We start from the raw sequence: 18,831 nt of genomic DNA on the forward strand, positions 1-18,831 counted from the left end.
GGAGACTGAGAAGAGCAGATTGCAGAACTGTGAGGTGTGTATATAGAGGACAATGTGGAGCCTGATAGAGGCAGGGGGAGGTGGCTGCTGCAGGCAAGAGGTGACAGCAGCTGGGGATGAGAGTGATGCCATCAGAGGTGTAGAAAGTTGACTGGCAGGGGTGTGGAGGCCAAGTTGTTTGGCTGTAGGATGATGGGATATGCACAGGGTGGCTGGAAATGGGCTACAGAGCAATTAGAGGACTCCCCAGAAATGCCACTGACCAAGAAGCAGGGAGCACAGATTCAGTTCCATATGAAGAGCCTGTGGTGTCTCCCACAGAGAGTGTGGTGGATGGAGAGTTGAGGAAGGATCCCACAGAGGAAGGGAAAACCAAGGGGCTGCATCTTTAGGGGAATAATCCTGGAAGGAGGGAAGAACACCTGTCTCTGAAGCCCTTGAGAAGCTAGTTCACACAAAACCAGCCTGAAGGAATCTACCGGGCTCAGCAACATGCAGGTGCTTGCTGAATGCACTAGCATCCTTCCACCCCCAATGCTGGGCCCCCAGTCCCAGCTCCTGCTCTGTGAGGGGAGGTCTGGCCCCAGCATCAGGCAAGAGACCCTTGGCCACAACTCTCAGAATAGTGGCCTTGTGGCCACTTGTAAGTAAAAACATGGGACCGCCTTTCAAACCTACAGCCGTTGTAGGCTCAAAGGTTGGGCAGAACTCAGACTTGCAGGATCTTGGATGCCATGGTGAAGATTTGGGCCTTTACCATAAAAGAAAGCAAAGTGCAGAGGGACATGACCAGATTTGAATTGTGAAAGGATTTCTGCCAGTAGTTTAGAGAATTGCAGGAGTGATCTTAATGCCCAAGGGTTAGATTTATCCATAGTCGCCTCTCCTATTGCTATTTTGCTCCACACACACACAAATCTACATGCAACTTTTTAAAATATTTTCTGAATCACTGGAGATAATTGCAGATATTATGACTCTTTACTGCTAAGTTGTTTTGTAGGAACAAGGACATTCTCCTGCATATCCACAGGATCATTTTCACACATGGGAACTTTAGCGTTAATATACTGCTATTTTTAATTTGCACTCTACAAATTAAGAGGAGAGGGAGGGGGAGGGGGAGGGGGAGAGGGAGGGGGGGAGAGGGAGAGGGAGGAGAGGGAGAATACCAAGCTGTGTTGATAGCACAAAACCTGATTTGGGGCTTGATCCCATGAACCCTGAGATCATGACCTGAGCTGAAATCAAGAATTGGTTGCTCAACTGACTGAGCCACCAGGTGCACCATATCCTTTAATCTAAGAGTGTATTCATCTTTTTTATTAATTTGTTGTCAGTGGTAGTTGACTTTTTAAAATCATGGTAAAATATGCATAATGTAAAATCAGCCATTTTAACTGCTTTTAATGCCATATAATTTAGTGGTATTAAACATACACAACATGCAGTCATCACCACTCTGTACTTCTAAAAACTTTTCATCATTCCAAAGAGAAACTCTATACCTATTAAACAATAGTTATTGCTAGTATTTTATGAGGATTTTAGCATCAATATTGGTAAAGGATGTTGGTTTCTAGTTTTCCTATAGTGCCTTTATCTGGCTTTGGTATCATAGTAATGCTGGCCCTGTAAAATGAATTAGGAATTGTCCCCTCCTCTTCAAATTTTGGAAGAGCTTGAGAAGGATCCACATTTTCCTCTTTAAATGTTTGGAAGAACTAACCAGGGAATCCTGGTAGCTCCTGGGTCTCTCTCTGTTACAAATTGTTTTATTAACTAACTCAATCTCCTTACTAGTCATAGGTCCAATCAGACTTTTTATTTCTTCATGAGTCAGTTTTGGCAGATTGTGTGTTTCCAGGAATTTGACATTGATGTTTTTTAACAATCAAGACTAGGTCTGTTGCAGAATTCCTCTTTTGGATGGTTGATTTTTTCCCCTTGGTTAGATTCCTTCTTACATCTCATGCCTTCTTTATAGGACCTTTTTCTTTCTAATGTGTTGTACTTAGAAGCTCCCTTAGTGAAACTCTCTTGGAATAAATTCCCTCAGTTTCTGTTTATCTGAAAAGATCTCAAAATCTCCCTCATTTTTGAAAGATAGTGTTCCTAGGAACACAGATCTAGATTAAAGGAGTGTTCTCTGCCCTTTGAAAATATTCATTATCTTCAAGATTCCACTGTTGACATTAGGTAGTCTGCTCTGTTTAGTTGTTGCTATATATGTGTATTAGTTTCCTATGGTTGCTGTAACTAATTACCACAAAGTTAGTGGCTTAAAACAACACAATTTATAATTTTATAGCTTTGGAGTTTAGAAGTTGGAAATGGATATGACTGGACCACAATTAAGATGTTGGCAGGGTTGCCTTCCTGTCTAGTGGTTATAGAAGAGAATTGCTATTCTTACCTTCTATAGCTTCTGTGGGCTGCTTGCAGTCCTGGTTTCTGGCCCCCTTCCATCTTTAAAGGCAGTGATGACTGTCAGGTCCACCTTACATCACGTCACTCTAACAGCCACTCTCCTGCCCCTTTCCTTCATGTTTAAGGACCCTATGATTACACTGGGCTCATCTGGATGATCTAAGATCTATAGTTGTAGCTCATTCATATGGGTCATTACAGGAGTGTTGTATGAATATACCACAATTCACTCATTCACTTGTTGATGGGCATTTGAGTAGCATTTAGTTTTTGGTTATCACAAATTGTACTGCTAAGAAAGTTCTTCTCCATGTCTTTTGGATTTATGTTGGAATGTACCTAAGAATAGAATTGTCAGGTGATAGGGCATAGGTATGGTTTCTTTCTACCTATCCTATTTAGAAAAACATTGTGCTCATTGAATTTGTGTCTTATGAAAAAATCCCAGCCATTATTTATTTATTCTTTTTTTAAGTAGACTTCACGTCCAGCATGGAGCTCAGTGCAGGGTTTGAACTTATGATTCTGGGATCAAGACCTCAGCTGAGATCAAGAGTCAGACAGTCAACTGACTGAGTCACCCAGGTGCCCCTTCCAGCCATTATTTTTAAAACATTAATTTTCCTCTTGCTCTAAAATTAGATGTATGATGTTAGGTCTTTTCACTTTCCCTCCATTTTTCCTTTCCTTATCGTTTATCTTCTTTTCTCACTTGTCTCATTCTGGGTGCTTTTTTTTTTTTTTTTCTTACCATCTCTGTGTTCCAGGTCAGTAACTCTTCCCTCAGCTCTCTAAATCTGCCATTTAACCCAGTCAATGAGGTTTTATTTTGACCTTGCCTTCTTTTTTGGTCTGATCATTTTTATAGTTTCTTGTTGCTTATTTTTTTATTTCCATCTTTTATTTTCATAAACATTTTATAATATTTATCTCTAGTTTGTGTCTGGTAATTTCAATAGCTGAGATTCCTATGGGATCTAATTCTGTTGTTTTGCTTCTGTTGCCTCTCAGAGGTGGCTTTTTCCATGTATGTTGTAATCTTTGATTGTGACCTCATGTTTATGTGATGTTAATCACTGGGCATCTCAGGAGCCATAGTAGAGGGTGCTTTCTGCAGAAAGGGTGGATATTGCTTTTGCTGAAAAAGGAGAGCCTGCTAATCTGGAGCCACTTTAATGTCCTTTTAGGGCACTGGCTTAATGCAAGAGTCCATGATGCTGATGGCAGTGCTGACATAGGCTTTGGCTTCAGGATAACTGTATCTTTGTGTTGCTTAATACTCAAAGCTGGGATTTCAGCTTCTAGGTATTTGTTTTGTTGGAGGGCCCTTGGAGGTTTCCATTACCATCTGTGAGGGCAATCACTCATTATGCGATCAGCTTCACACTGCTCTAAATTGCTTGGTGTGGTGAGGGGGATGGGATAGGACAACCCTCCGCTTATCTGGGGTCAAGGAAGCTTTAAAGTGGTAACCACCCTCACCCCCACCCCCAACACCCCTGCACTGATCAATTTGTTTTCTATCCTGGAGCCAGTATGACACTTTCCAAACATAGACCTCATTTGTTTCACTCCCCTGGTTGAAACCTTTTACTGTTTTAAAAATTCCAATGACTTCTCTTTATTTTTCTCTTTAGTTTCTCCTGAGATAAAATGAAGTCATATCTATGCTTATGAAAAGGCACTTATGATTGGTATTATAAGCATGTTATGTAAAATGAACATGATAAGATCATGTGGCTTTGAGTATTTTTAGCCTAAAAAAATTAGAAGCTATTGCCAGATAGGGACCTATAGGGGAAATAAATGTCAACCAGACCAGTATCTATTAAGAATAAATTTCTTGGGCAGCAGATATAATTTTGTGATCTTTACTGGTAAATTGCTCATCTGTCATATGTCAGTGGTGTTACATAAGTGGAGACCTCTAAGTTATCAGAAAGCAAAAGTGGCTCCAAGCAGACATGGTTCATGTAGAGGCTGTTCATGCTTGCTTCTTTCCATTGAGGCATCCACCTTGTATCAGGTCTCTATACACTGATGTGAGCATCTTCCCAGTTTCTCCTCCCTAATGTTGACCTCAGAGTATACAATGAGGGGAGCTCTCACTTAAGAGGAAAATATGTTTTGGTCTTCTGATTCCTTATGTTCCTTATGTTCCTTAGCTCCTTGCTAGAGTTCTCTGGCAAGGGGGGGATGAATATCCTTTGCTGTAACCTGAGGACCCACAGCCAGAATTGTGCATTGATACCAACTGTGAGCATACTCTTATTTCAGTTAGTAGTTGTGAGATGCAGTAACAGATTAGCTATAAATGTAAACAGAACCAAGGTGCTGAATACATTAGTGAGTTGTTGATTGTGTGACTGTTTTAGAAAGTAAGAAAGCTTTATTTTCTGTAGCTTATTGCTTAGGAGAAGCATACCATGGTATGTTAGCAGTCCATAGAAAAAAGAACAGTGTACCCTATACCATTATCCAGGGATGATGCAGGATTACCATGACTTCTAGCTGGGAGACCAGACTCATGTGGACTGCATGTGGTGGCCAGCTCCTGGAGTCCCCACCTTCTTTTTTCATTTTTTCATGCAGAATTGAGTTGGGTAGGCTTTCTGAAGAAAATACATTGTTGAAAAATGAGCTGGGAAGGATTCAGCAAGAGCTTGAAGCTGCAGAAAAGACAAATGACACACAGAGGTAAGGCCCTGGCTCGGTTGTTCTACCTGGACTCCAGTCGGCAACACGCTTTGTTTTTTGTGCAATAAGCTTAGTAGGTACAGCTGTGGAAAGTGGAAAGTTTTGACACACCAACCTAGAGTTCTAAAAAACCACAAAGGCGAGCCATGCTGACCTCTTACCACCCCTGATAGGCATGTGAGGGCTCAGACCCTTTTCCAGACGTTGGCAGCCACCTTCATTCCTGGGCTCCTGAGTATGAAGTGGAGCATGTGCATGGGGCAGCACAGTCAGCACTGTGGTGGACATCTCCAGCTCAGGCCACTTCTCTTTGAAGTCCATATAAGCCCTTTCACCCCTAAGGAGCTGCTCCACATCACGCCATTCTCTACCATTACTCTACTCACTCATAAAGAGTGAGTATTTCTTTAGCAGTAAGAGATGCTTCTGGGGCCTTTTTGGAATCTGTTTTTTCATGTTTTGATAATGATTTTGATTGGGCTTCTCCACGGTTTGTGGATTTCAGTGGGTTAGAATAAGGGGTAGAGGTGGGGAGGGGAAGCAGGAACTGAGGCAGGAGAGACAGTGTTTGTGGAGGGAGAAGAGCAGAGTACCTGTCCGTAGCCTTCTGTTTTCACTACCGTAGTTTTATCCAAGTACAGTTTTTGCTTGCCTTTTTTTTCTTCAACTCTGAAATTCAACATGATTAAAATATGCCATCCAGAGCAGATGGTCAACAACTGATTACTATCATGTTACAGCATATCTGAAATCTAGAAGTTTCTTCCCCTCTAGAAACTGCTCCCCTAATTTGTTGCCAACACCTATTTCCCAACAGACCCCAGCAGATACAAGACTGTTTTGGTCCTATTTATACTGCTTAGTGTGAATCATCATATGTTTTGCTGAAGAGATACTACTGTGTGTGACTGAAGAATGTCATGGAAAGTGTTTGTTATTACTGCGGCAATGTTCCTTACTTACTGGCAATGTTCCTCTGGTTCTGAGTCCCCACTGGATGGGCAGCCGCAGAAGTGTAGAACAGTGACAGAGCAGATGTGAGGGTCTGGCTGCAAACCTGATGACAGGGATAAAAGAAACTGGCTGGTCAGTGATATTATTAATTTTTCTTCTCTAACAGGAAGGAAATCGAGGCTTTAAAGAGAGACAAGGAAAAGGACTGCTCTGAGATGGAAGAACTCAACAAACAGGTCAGGTATTGACTCCTACATGACACTTAACCACCACTTTCCTTTTTTCATTATTTTGAGATAATTTCAAACTGACAGAAAGGAAGAACAGAACTTTTTTCTGAAAGATCTGAGAGTGAGTTGCCAAGCTATCAGTCCCTTCCCTGGCTCAAAGGATATGAACATGGATGCAGAAGTGCTGTCTGAGTCCCCACCCCATTTGAGTTTTGCCAGCTGTCCTTGCACCTTGAGAATCACGTGGCTCCTTCAGTCGGTCCTTGGATTTTGGGACTGGGGCACTTTTGAAGATTACAAGCAGTTATTTTATAGGAAATAACTTGGTTTGGTTTGTCTGATGTTCCCTTGTGATTAGATTTAGATTAGGTCTCTGGCATAATTTGTTCCATTACTAGTGATGTGATTCCTAGTTAGGTGGTATTGGCTAGGCTTCTCCGCAGTAAAGAGAAACCTTTGTAATGGTGAGTATTGTATGGTAGATACTTTTAATATTATGTAAAGTATTATGTAATTTACATAATATTCCCTATCAAACACTTATCCCCTTATTTTAGCATCCTTTATTTCTTGCTATGATGGTGGCCGGGTGGTAACTAATTCCACCATTCCTTTTGTATTTATTGGTATTTTAAATGTGTAAGGAAGAACTTTCTTCTCTGTTACTTATTTATTCATTACATCATGATATTACTATCCTAGCTTCCTGTTTTACTCAATGGGTTATAATACGTTACCATCAATATTTATTTTCGTGCTCAAATTGTCTCAGATTTGGCCAATGAGAGCCCCTTCTCAGTGGTTTTTGGTCCTCCAGATGGACACAGATCATTGTTGAGCACTTCTTTTCTTTTTGGTACCCCTGGACATTCCAGATTCATCTAATACTTCTCCTGCCTGAACCCTATAATCAGCTACTCCCCCAGGGAGTTTGTTTGGATACCAAGACCTGGGCACCAGGATTGCCCACTGCTCCTGGGGCATCACCACTTCCAGGCATAGTTAGTGGATAGAGTTAGGGAGTGTGTATGTACTTAGAGTTTCATGAATGAATGTGCATATCATTCATGAATATTTATTTATATATCTCTATTGAAAACCACAAATTCAAACCCATATATGCAGTTCCCACCTAATATCTTAGGATGATCCTAGTTTCTCCCGTTCCATGTTTGTAACTCATATCTCCAACAATGAGAATCCTGGTTTCTATCCTCAGAAGATCTACTTACTGTTGATTAATCTCCCTTACCCCATGCATAAACACCCTTCCTGCTGTTTCAGCACTGACCCCACACTGGTCCTCTCTCTGCTCCCTTACACAGATGCTTTTCTTACTTGGTCTCCATTACTGGCTTTTGGGTGGATTATTAAGGAGGAAGCACACAAGCTGAGGTGTGTCATTCTTGGTTTTCTTTTTTAATATTCTTTTTTAAAATGATACCGTTATTGATAATTACAGACTCATGTAGTTATAAGAAATATAGCAAAGTCCTTTAAAGACTTTGATCAGTTTCCCCCAACGGTAACATTTTAAAAAAAGTTTTTATTTAAATTTTACTTAGTTAACATACAGTGTAATACTAGTTTCAGGTGTACAGAGTATAGTGATTCATCACTTACATACAGCGCCCAGTGCTCATCATGATAAGTGCACTGTTAAGTCCCCATTGCCTTTTTCACCTATACCCCCACTCACCTCCATTCTGGAACCATCAGTTCTCTGTAGTTAAGAGTCTCTTTCTTAGTTTGCTTCTCTCTTTTTTCCTATGGTCCTTTGTTTTGTTACTTAAAAGTTTTTTAATATTTTATTTATTTTTGAGAGACAGGGACAAAGCATGAGTGGGGGAGGGCCAGAGAGAGAGAGGGAGGCACTGAATCTGAAGCAGGCTCCAGGCTCTTGGCTGTCAGCACAGAGCCCAACATGGGGCTCAAACCCATGAATTGTGAGATCATGACCTGAGCTGAAGTCAGACAATTAACCAACTGAGCCTCCCAGGTGCCACTCCTTTGTTTTGTTTCTTAAATTCCACATAAGTGAAATCATATGGTATTTGCTTTTCTATGATTTTTTCACTTAGCATTATACTCTCTAGCCCCATCTGAGTCATAATAAAAAATAAAATGGAAAGATTGTATTCTTTTTATGGCTGAATAATATTCCATTGCATGTATAGCTCTGTGTGTCTGTGTGTGTGTGTGTGTGTGTGTGTGTGTGTGTGTACTTATTACATACATACACTCCACATCTTTTATCCACTCACCAGTCGTTGGACACTCGAGCTATTTCCATAATGTAGCTATTGTAGATAATGCTGCCATAAACATTGGAATGTATATATGCTGTTTAATTAGTATTTTTAGTATGTATGCCATTGAATTAGTATTCTGTAGATAAATGCCTAGTAGTGCAACTACTAGATTATAGGGTAGATCTATTTTTAACTTTATGAAGAACCACAATACTGTTCTTCAGAGTGGCTGCACCAGTTTTCATTCCCACCAACAGTCCAAGAGGTTTCCACTTTCTCCACATCCTTGCCAAAGCCTGTTGTCTCTTGTGTTGTGATTTTAGCCATTCTGACAGGTGTGAGGTGATATCTCATTGTAGTTTTGATTTGTATTTCCCTGGTAATGAGTGATGTTAATCCTCTTTTCCTGTGTCTGTTGGCCATCTGGATGTCTTCTTTGGAAAACTGTCTATTCACATGGTCTTCCCATTTTTAAATTGATTATTTGTTTTTTGGGTGTTGAGTTTGATGAGTTCTTTATAGATTTTGGATACTAACCTTTTATTAGATATGTCATTTGCAAATATCTTCTCCCATTCCATAGGCTGCCTTTTATTTTGTTGATTATTTCCTTCATTCTATAGAAGCTTTTTACTTTGATGAAGTCCCAGTAGTTTATTTTTGCTTTTGTTTCCCTTGCCTCAGGAGGTATATCTAGAAGTTGCTGTGGCTGATCTCAGAGATCTGTCTATGCTCTCTTCTAGGATCATGCTGGTTGCAGGTCTCACATTTAGGTCATTAATCCGTTTTCAGTATAATTTGGTGTATGGTGAAAGAAAGTAGTCCAGTTTCATTCTTCTGCATGTCATTGTCCAGTTTCCCCAGCATCATTTGTTGAAGAGACTGTCTCTTTCCCAATGGATAATCTTTCCTGCTTTGTTGAGGATTAATCGACCATAGTTGTGGTTTCATTTCTGGGTTTTCTCTTCTGTTCTATTGATCATTGTGTCTATTTTTGTGACAGTACCAAACTGTTTTGATTACTATAGCTTTGTAATATAACTTGAAGCCCAGAACTGTGATGTCTGTAGCTTTGCTTTTCTTTTTCAGGATTGCTTTGGCTATCTGGGGCTGTTTGTGGTTCAATACAAATTTTAGGATTCCTGGGGCGCCTGGGTGGCTCAGTCAGTTAACCGTCCGGCTTCCGGCTTCCGGCTGCGGCTCAGGTCATGATCTCGCAGTTCATGGGTTCTGGCCCCGTGTCAGGCTCTGTGCTAACAGCTAGGATTAGGAGCCTGCTTAGGATTCTGTATCTCCCTCACTCTCTGACCCTCCCCTGCTCATGCTGTCTCTCTCTGTCTCTCAAAAATAAAAACATTGAAAAAAACACAAATTTTAGGATTGTTTATTCTAGTCCTGTGAAAAATGTTGTTGGCATTTGGAAAGTGATTATATTAAATGTGTAGATTGCTTTTGGTGGTATAGACATTTTAGCAATATTTGTTCTTCTAACCCATGTGTGTGGAAGTCTTTCCACTTCTTTGTGTCTTTTTCAGTTTCTTTCATCAGTGTTTTATAGTCTTTCAGCTCTTCGGTTAGGTTTATTCCTAGGCATGTTATTATCTTTGTGTAATTATAAGTGGGATTCCTTAATTTCTTTCTGCTTCTTCATTATTGATGTATAAAATGCAACAGAGTTCTGTGAATTGATTTTGTATCCTGCAACTTTACTGAATTCTTTTATAGTTCTAGCAGTTTTTGTGGTAGAATCTTTCAGGTTTTCTCTGTATAGTATCATGTCATCTGCAAATGGTGAGAGTTTCACCTCTTCCTTGCCAATTTGGATTCTTTTTATTTCTTTTTGTTGTCTGATTGCTATGACTAGGACTTCTAGTATTATGTGGAATGAAAGTAGTGGACATTCCCATCTTGTTCCTGACCAGAGAGGAAAAGCTCTCAGTTTTCAAATCCCATGTTAGCTCTGGATTTTTCAGAGGTGGCCTTTATCATGCTGAGGTATATTTCCTCTAAAACTAGTTTTGAGGATTTTTATCATGAATGGATGTTGCACTTCATCAAATACTTTTTCTGCATCTATTGTAATGATCATATGGTTCTTACCCTTTCTTTTATTAATGCAATGTGCCACATTTACATAAATAAGCAAGTTTTGCAAATTAATTTGCAAATACTGAACCAGCCCTGCAACCCGAGAATAAATACCACTTGATCATGGTGAATTATTCTTTTAATGTACTGTTGGATTTGTTTTGGTAGTATTTTGTTGAGAATGTTCACATCCATGCTCATCAGAGAAACAGGCCTGTCATTCTCTTTTTTAGTGGAGTCTTTGGTTTTGGTATCAGGGTAATGCTAACCTCATAGAATGAATTTGGAAGTTTTCCTCCCTTTTCTAGTTTTTTGAGTAGTTTGAGAAGAATAGGTATTAACTGTTCTTTAAATGTTTGGTAGAATTGGGGCACCTGGGTGGCTCAGTGGGTTAAACATATGACTCTTGGTTTTGGCTCAGGTCATGACCTTGCAGTTCAATGTGTTCAAGCCCCACATCGGGCTCTGCACTGATAGTACAGAACCTGCTTCGGATTCTCTCTCTCTCTCTCTCTCTCTCTCTCTCTCTCTGCCTCTCCCTTGCTCATGCTCTCTCTCTCTCTCTCTCAAAATAAATAAATTAACTTAAAAAATAAATATTTGGTAGAATTTGCCTATGAAGTCTTCTGATACTGGACTTTTGTTTGTTGGCAGACTTTTGATTACTGATTCCATTTCTTTACTGGTTATTGGTCTGTTCAAATTTTCTTTTTCTTTTTTTAGTTTTAGTAGGCTATATGTTTCTAGGAATTTATCCATTTCTTCCAGGTTGTCCAGTTTGTTGGCATATAATTTTTCATAGTTTGTATTTCTGTGGTGTTGGTTATTTTTCCTCTCCCTTCTGTGATTTTTATATATTTGGGTTCTTTCTCTTTTATTTTTTATTAGTCTTGTTAGGGGTTTATCAATTTTATTAATTTTTCAAATAACTACCTCTTAGTTTCATTGATCTGTTCTGCTTTTTGCTTTTTTTTTTTTTTTTTAGTTTCTATATAATTTATTTCTGCTCTAATCTTTATTATTTCCTTCTATTGGTTTTGGTTTCTGTTTGTTTTTCTTTCTCTAGCTCCTTTAGTTGTAAGGGTAGGTTGTGTGTTTGAGATTTTTCTTCCTTCTTGAGGTAGGCCTGTATCTCTATAAACTTCCCTCTTATGACTGCTTTTGGTGCATCCCAAAGGTTTTGAATCTTCCACTGGTAACATTTTATAAAACTGTAGTGTAATATCTATATTAGTCTGCTAGGGCTGCCATGAAAAAATACCACAGACTGAATGGCTTAAACAATAGAAATATATTTCCTTACAATTCTCAAGGTTAGCAGTCCAAGATCAAGGGGTTGGTGGGTTAATTTCTTTTTTTTTTTAATTTTTTAACATTTATTCATTTTTGAGAGACAGAGAGTGCAAGTGGGGGAGGGGCAGACAGAAAGGGAGACACAGAATCTGAAGCAGGCCCCAGGCTCTGAGCTGTCAGCACAGAGCCCGACATGAGGCCCGAACTCACGGACTGCGACACCATCTTCTGGGCTGAAGTCAGATACTTAACCACTGAGCCACCCAGGTGCCCCGGTGGGTTAATTTCTTGAAGCCTCTCTTGTAGATGGCCGTCTTCTTCATGTGTCCTCACATGGTCTTCCCTCTTACACGCTGATATCCTACTCTTTTCTTAATAGAACACTATCAGATTAGGGTCCATTCATAGCATCTTGTTTTCCCTTAATCACCTCTTTAAAGACCTTGTCTCTAAATACAGTCACATCCTGAAGTATTGAGAGTATGAACTTCAACATATGAATTTAGGGTGGACTGAAATTAGCCTATAACAAATATCATAACCAAGCTATTGATATTGATACAATCCATGAGTCTTATTCAGATTTCCCCAGTTTTACTGTGTACTCATGTGTGTGTGACTGTGTATGTATGTTTGTATTGGTTTGTGTCTGTATGTATGTGTCTTTGTGTATGTGGTATATGTGTTTGTGCATATGTATGCATGCATGTGTGTATGTATGTGTCTGTGTGTCTGTGTGTGTGTGGGGGGATTTGTGTATTGAGTTCCATATGATTTTATCACCTCTGTGGGTTTTGTGTATCCACCACCACAGTCAAGATACTGAACAGTTCAACTCCTCAAGGATCCTTCATGTTGTTCTTTTACAGTCATACCTACCTCCTCCCTGCCCCCAGCCCCAACCACTGACAACCACTCATAAGTCCTTGATTTCTAAAACTATCATTTCAAATGTTATTTAAAAAGATTCACACAGAATGTAACCTTTGGGAGTGACTTTTCTCTCACATCACAATTCCCTGGAGATTAATCTAAGCATTGCCTGTATGATAACTTCCTTTTATTGCTGAATATTAGTCTGTGGTGTTGATGTCCCACAGCTTCATACTCACGTTTTATTTTTAATTTTCAAAAATTTCTTTAATGTTTATTCATTTTTGAGAGAGGGCAGAGCGAGAGGTGGGGGAGAGGCAGAGAGAGAAGGAGACAAAGAATCCAAATCAGGCTTTAGGCTCTGAACTGTCAGTACAGAGCCTGACACAGAGTTCAAACTTATGAACCATGAGATCATGACCTGAGCCAAAGTTCGACACTTAACTGACTAAGCTACCCAGGCACTCCAACACTCACTTTTTAAACCTTTTTTTTTTTTCTTCAATGTTTGTTTACTTTTGAGAAAGAGAGACAGCACGAAGCAGAGGAGGGGCAGAGAGCAAGGGAGACACAGAATCTGAAGCAGGCTCCAGGCTCCGAGCTGTCAGCACAGAGCCCGAAGTGGGGCTTGAACTCTCAAACTGAGATCATGACCTGAGCTGAAGTCAGACACTCAACCGACTGAGCCCTTATCACTCACCATTTAAAGGACAGCTGGGCTGATTCCAGTTTGGGCCTATCACAAATAAAGCTGCTCTGAACATTACTATGCAGGTTTCTTTTTTTTTTTTTAAGTAGTTTATTGTCAAATTAGTTTCCATACAACACCCAGTGCTCTTCCCCACAAGTGCCCTCCTCCATCACCACCACCTCTTTTCCCCCCTCCACCTTCAACCCTCAGTTCATTTTCAGTATTCAATAGTCTCTCAAGTTTTGCATCCCTCTCTCCCCAACTCTCTTTCCCTCTTCCCCTCCCCCTGGTCCTCCACTAGGTTTCTCCTGTTCTCCTTCTAGACCTATGAGTGCAAACATATGGTATCTTTCCTTCTCTGCCTGACTTATTTCGCTTAGCATGACACCTTCGAGGTCTATCACTTTCCTACAAATGACCATATTTCGTTCTTTCTCATTGCCATGTAATACTCCATTGTATATATATATATACCACATCTCCTTGATCCACTCATCAGGTGATGGACATTTAGGCTCTTTCCATGATTTGGCTATTGTTGACAGTGCTGCTATGAACATTGGGTACATGTGCCCCTACTCATCAGCACTTCTGTATCCCTTGGGTAAATCCCTAGCAGTGCTATTGCTGGGTCATAAGGGAGTTCTATCGATAGCTTTTTGAGGAGCCTCCACACTGTTTTTCAGAGCGGCTGCACCAGTTTACATTCCCACCAACAGTGGAGGAGGGTGCCTGTCTCTCCACACCCTCGCCAGCATCTGTAGTCTCTTGATTTGTTCATTTTTGTGACTCTGACCAGTGTGAGGTGGTATCTCAGTGTGGTTTTGATTTGTGTTTCCCTCATGATGAGTGATGTTGAGCATCGTGTCATGTGCCCGTAGGCCATCTAGATGTCCTCTTTGGAGAAGTGTCTGCTCATTTTTTCTGCCCATTTCTTCACTGGGTTATTTGTTTTTTGGGTGTGGAGTTTGGTGAGTTCCTTGTAGATTTTGGATACTAGCCCTTTATCTGATATGTCATTTGCAACTATTTTTTCCCATTCTGTCAGTTGCCTATTAGTTTTCTTGATTGTTTCCTTTGCAGTGCAGAAGCTTTTTATCTTGAGGAGGTCCCAAGAGTTCAGTTTTGCTTTCATTTCCCTTGCCTTTGGGGATGTGTCAAGGAGGACATTGCTGTGGTTGAGGTCAAGGAGGTTGTTTCCTACTTTGTCCTCGAGGGTTTTGATGGTTTCTTGTCACATTCAGGTCCTTCAGCCATTTTGAGTTTATTTTTGTGTATGGTGTAAGAAAGTGGTCTAGTTTTATTCTTCTGTATGTTGCTTTCCAGTTCTCCCAGCACCACCTGCTAAAGAGGCAGTCTTTTTTCCATCGCATACTCTTTCCTGCTTTGTCAAAAATTAATTGACCGTACATTTGTGGGCCCAGTTCTGGGTTCTCAATTCTATTCCATTGGTCTATGTGTCTGTTTTTGTGCCAATACCATACTGTCTTGATGATGACAGCTTTGTAGTAGAGGCTAAAGTCTGGGATAGTGATGCCTCCCATTTTGGTTTTCTTCTTCAATATTACTTTGGCTATTCGGGGTCTTTTGTGGTTCCATAAGAATTTGAGGATAGTTTGTTCTAGCTTTGAGAAGAATATTGGTGCAATTTTGATAAGGATTGACTATGCAGGTTTCTTAATGAAAATAAGGTTTCATTTCACCATGCATGCAAATGGTAGTTTCCATGTTTAGTTTTAGAAGAAACAGCCCAGCTGTTATCCAGAGTGGCTGGAACAGTTTACATTCTCACTCAGTGATCTATTTTCTTGACATCCTTGCCAGCATTACGTGTTGTCACTATTACTTCAGCCACTCTGAGAGGTGGTGTGTACTTAGACAGAAAGGCTGGAGGGGCTCGGGTTGGTTAAGCTCAAGTAAAGTAGTTTCTCTTGTCAGCAGTAGGGGAACAGAATGCTCCACATGTCCTTCAGAATGGCCACTGCGTTAGTTTCTTCAGCTGCTATAACAAAATGCCACAGGCTGGAGCACTTCAGCAATAATGATTTATTGTCTCAAAGCTCTGGAGGCCAGAACTCCAGGACAAGGTGCTGGCTGATTTGTTGCTTGTGAGAGCCCCATTCCTGGCTTGCAGACAGCTGCCTTCTCACTGTGTCCTCACATAGCCTTTCTTCAGGATGGGCACTAAGAGGGAGAAAGACAGTGCTCTACTTCTTAAAAGGTCACAGTCTTTGGAGTACATGTGCTCCTATGCATCAGCATTTCTGTATCCCATGGGTAAATCCCCAGCAATACTATTGCTGGGTCATAAGGGAGTTCTATGGAGAGTTTTTTGAGGAACCTCCACACTGTTTTCCAGAACAGCTGCACCAGTTTACATTCCCACCAGCAGTGTAGGAGGGTGCCCATCTCTCCACACCCTTGCCAGCATCTATAGTCTCTTGATTTGTTCATTTTAGCCAATCTGACTGGTGTGAGGTGGTATCTCAGTGTGGTTTTGATTTGTGTTTCCCTGATGATGAGTGACGCTGAGCATCGTTTCATGTGCCTGTAGGCCAGCAGCAGGTCAACAATAGCCATAACATGGAAAGAGCCTAAAGGTCCATCACCTGATGAGTGGATCAAGAAGATGTGGTATATATACACAATGGAGTACTACATGGCAATGAGAAAGAATGACATATGGCCATTTGTAGGAAAGTGGATGGACCTGGAGGGTGTCATGCTAAGCGAAATAAGTCAGGCAGAGAAGGACAGAAACCATATGTTTGCACTCCTAGGTCTAACAGGAGAACAGGAGAAACCTAATGGAGGAACAGGGGGAGGGGAAGAGGGAAAAAGAGTTGGGGAGAGAGAGGGATACAAAACTTGAGAGACTATTGAATGCTGAAAATGAACTGAGGGTTGAAGGGAAAGGGGGAAAGGGGAAAAGAGGTGGTGGTGACGGAGGAGGGCACTTGTGGGGAAGAGCACTGGGTGTTGTATGGAAATCAATTTGACAATAAAATATTATGAAAAAAAGAAACTAATTTGCAATAAAAAAAAAAGGTCACAGTTTTGTCAGATTAAGGCCCCACCCATATGAGCTCATTTAACCTTAATTAATTACCTCCTGAAAGCCTTATCTCCAAATACAGTCACATTGGGGATTTAGGAGCCTCAACATAGAAATTTAGAGGTGACACAGTTCAGTCCATAGCCATTACTTTACTCCTACTAGAAGGCTGAGGGAATTTTCTCTGTTGTTAGGGCAAGAACCTTGTATGTCTCAGGAAAGTTGAGGATTCGCCTGAGACCATGACTTTTTAACTTGGAGCCAGCCAGGCGTGGGCTCCAAGATTCATCCTTATGGGTCCCCCTTCTGGTAAGCTGTGAACTGTTAGCCTGTCTCTCCAGTTATCAGGGTGTTGGTTTACCCTATGACTGCAGTTCTCTGAAGGATTCTAAGAGGAGTTGTTGCTTTCAATTTACTCAGCCTTTTTCTTATTGGGTAGATAGAGCTCTTTGCCTGTCAGACCAGAGACTGGAACTAGTATTATGTTTCTATTTTTTTATTGTTCTTGATTGATCAATTGATTCATTTTTATTTATTTATTTTTTAAAATATAATTTATTGTCAACTAACATACAGTGTATACAGTGTGCTCTTGGTTTCGAGGGTAGATTCCCATGATTCATCACTTACATAATACCCGGTGCTCATCCCAACAAATGCCCTCCTCAGTACCCATCACCCATTTTCTCCTCTTTCCCACCACCCCCCCATCAATCCTCAGTTTGTTCTCTGTATTTAAGAGTATTTTATGGTTTGAAAATATTTTTTCCCTTTACCTTCTCACATGGTCTTCTGGTAAGTTTCTCAAGTTCTACATATGAGTGAAAGCATATGATATCTGTCTTTCTCTGAAGACTTATTTCACTTAGAATAATACCCTCCAATTCCATCCACATTGTTGCAAATGGCAGAATTTCATTCTTTCTCATTGGCAAGTAGTTTTCCATTGTATATTTAAACCACATCTTCTTTATCCAATCATCAGTTGATGGGCACTTGGGTTCCTTCTATAATTTGGCTGTTGTTGAAAGCACTGCTCTAAAAAATGGGGTATATGTTTTCCTATGAATCAGCACTCCTGTATCCTTTGGATAAATTCCTAGTAGTGATATTACTGGGTTGTAGGGTAGTTGTATTTTTCATTTATTTTTAATTTAAAAATATGTTTTTTTAACTTTTGGGAGAGAGAGAGAGAACGAGCAGTGGAGTTCAGAGAGAGAGATGGAGACACAGAAACCAAAGAAGGCTCCAGGCTATGGGATGTCAGCACAGAGCCTGACACAGGACTTGAACTCACAGGGTGTGAAATCATGACCTGAGCTTAAGTTGGCTGCTCAACCAACTGAATCAGCCAGGTGCTCCTCTATTTTTAATTTTTTGAGGAACCTCTACACTGTTTTCCAGAGCAGCTGAATCAGGGTGCATTCCCACCAACAGTGCAAGAGTGTTCCCATTTCTCCACATCCTCGCCAACATCTGTTGTTTCCTTAATGTTAATTTTAGCCACTGTGGTGTGAGGTGATATCTCAGTATGGTTTTGATTTGTATTTCCCTGAAGATGAGAGATGTTGGGCATCTTTGCATTTGTCTGTTGGCCATCTGGATGTCTTCTTTGGAAAAGTATCTATTCATGTCTTTTGCACATTTCTTCACTGGATTGTGTTTTAGGTATTGAGTTTGGTAAGTTCTTTATAGATTTTAGAAACTAACCCTTTATCTAATATGTCACTTTCAAATATCTTCTCCCATTCTGTCAATTGCCTTTTAGTTTTGTTGGTTGTTTCCCTTGCAGTGCTGAAGCTTTTTATCTTGATGAGGTCCCAGTAGTTCATTTTTGCTTTTATTTTCCTTGCCTTTGCAGACATGTCAAGCAAGGAACCGCTATGGCTGAGGTCAAAGAAATTGTTGCCTGTTTTCTCCTCTAGGGTTTAAATGGTTTCCTGTCTCACATTTAGTTCTTTCATCCATTTTGAGTTTATTTTTGTGTATGGTGTAAAAAAGTGGCCCAGCTTCATTCTGAGTGTTGTCCAGTTCTCCCAGCATTAAAAAAGAGATTTTCTTTTTTCCATTGGATACTCTTTCCAGCTTTGTCAAAGATTAGTTGGCCATACATTTGTGGGTCCAATTCTGTGTTCTCTATTATATTTCATTTGCCTGAGTGTCTGTTTTTGTGCCAATACCATACTGTCCTGATAATTACAGCTTTATAGTAGAGGCTAAAGTCTGGGATTGTGATGCCTCCCACTTTGTTTTCTTTTTAAACATTAC

At 40.4% G+C, this 18,831-nt stretch overlaps 1 protein-coding gene across 1 annotated transcript in view; it reads left to right on the forward strand.

The window, feature by feature from the left end:
* NINL (ninein like) overlaps positions 1–18,831 on the forward strand; it is a 239,084-nt gene that overhangs the window by 187,253 nt on the left and 33,000 nt on the right. Inside the window, exons 18-19 of the mRNA XM_029918717.1 lie at positions 5,023–5,127; positions 6,248–6,317. Coding sequence (XP_029774577.1) covers positions 5,023–5,127; positions 6,248–6,317 — 175 coding nt within the window. The remainder of the gene's footprint in view (positions 1–5,022; positions 5,128–6,247; positions 6,318–18,831) is intronic.

Source organism: Suricata suricatta, chromosome 12 (assembly GCF_006229205.1).
Source record: "Suricata suricatta isolate VVHF042 chromosome 12, meerkat_22Aug2017_6uvM2_HiC, whole genome shotgun sequence".
Classification (NCBI taxonomy): domain Eukaryota; kingdom Metazoa; phylum Chordata; class Mammalia; order Carnivora; family Herpestidae; genus Suricata; species Suricata suricatta.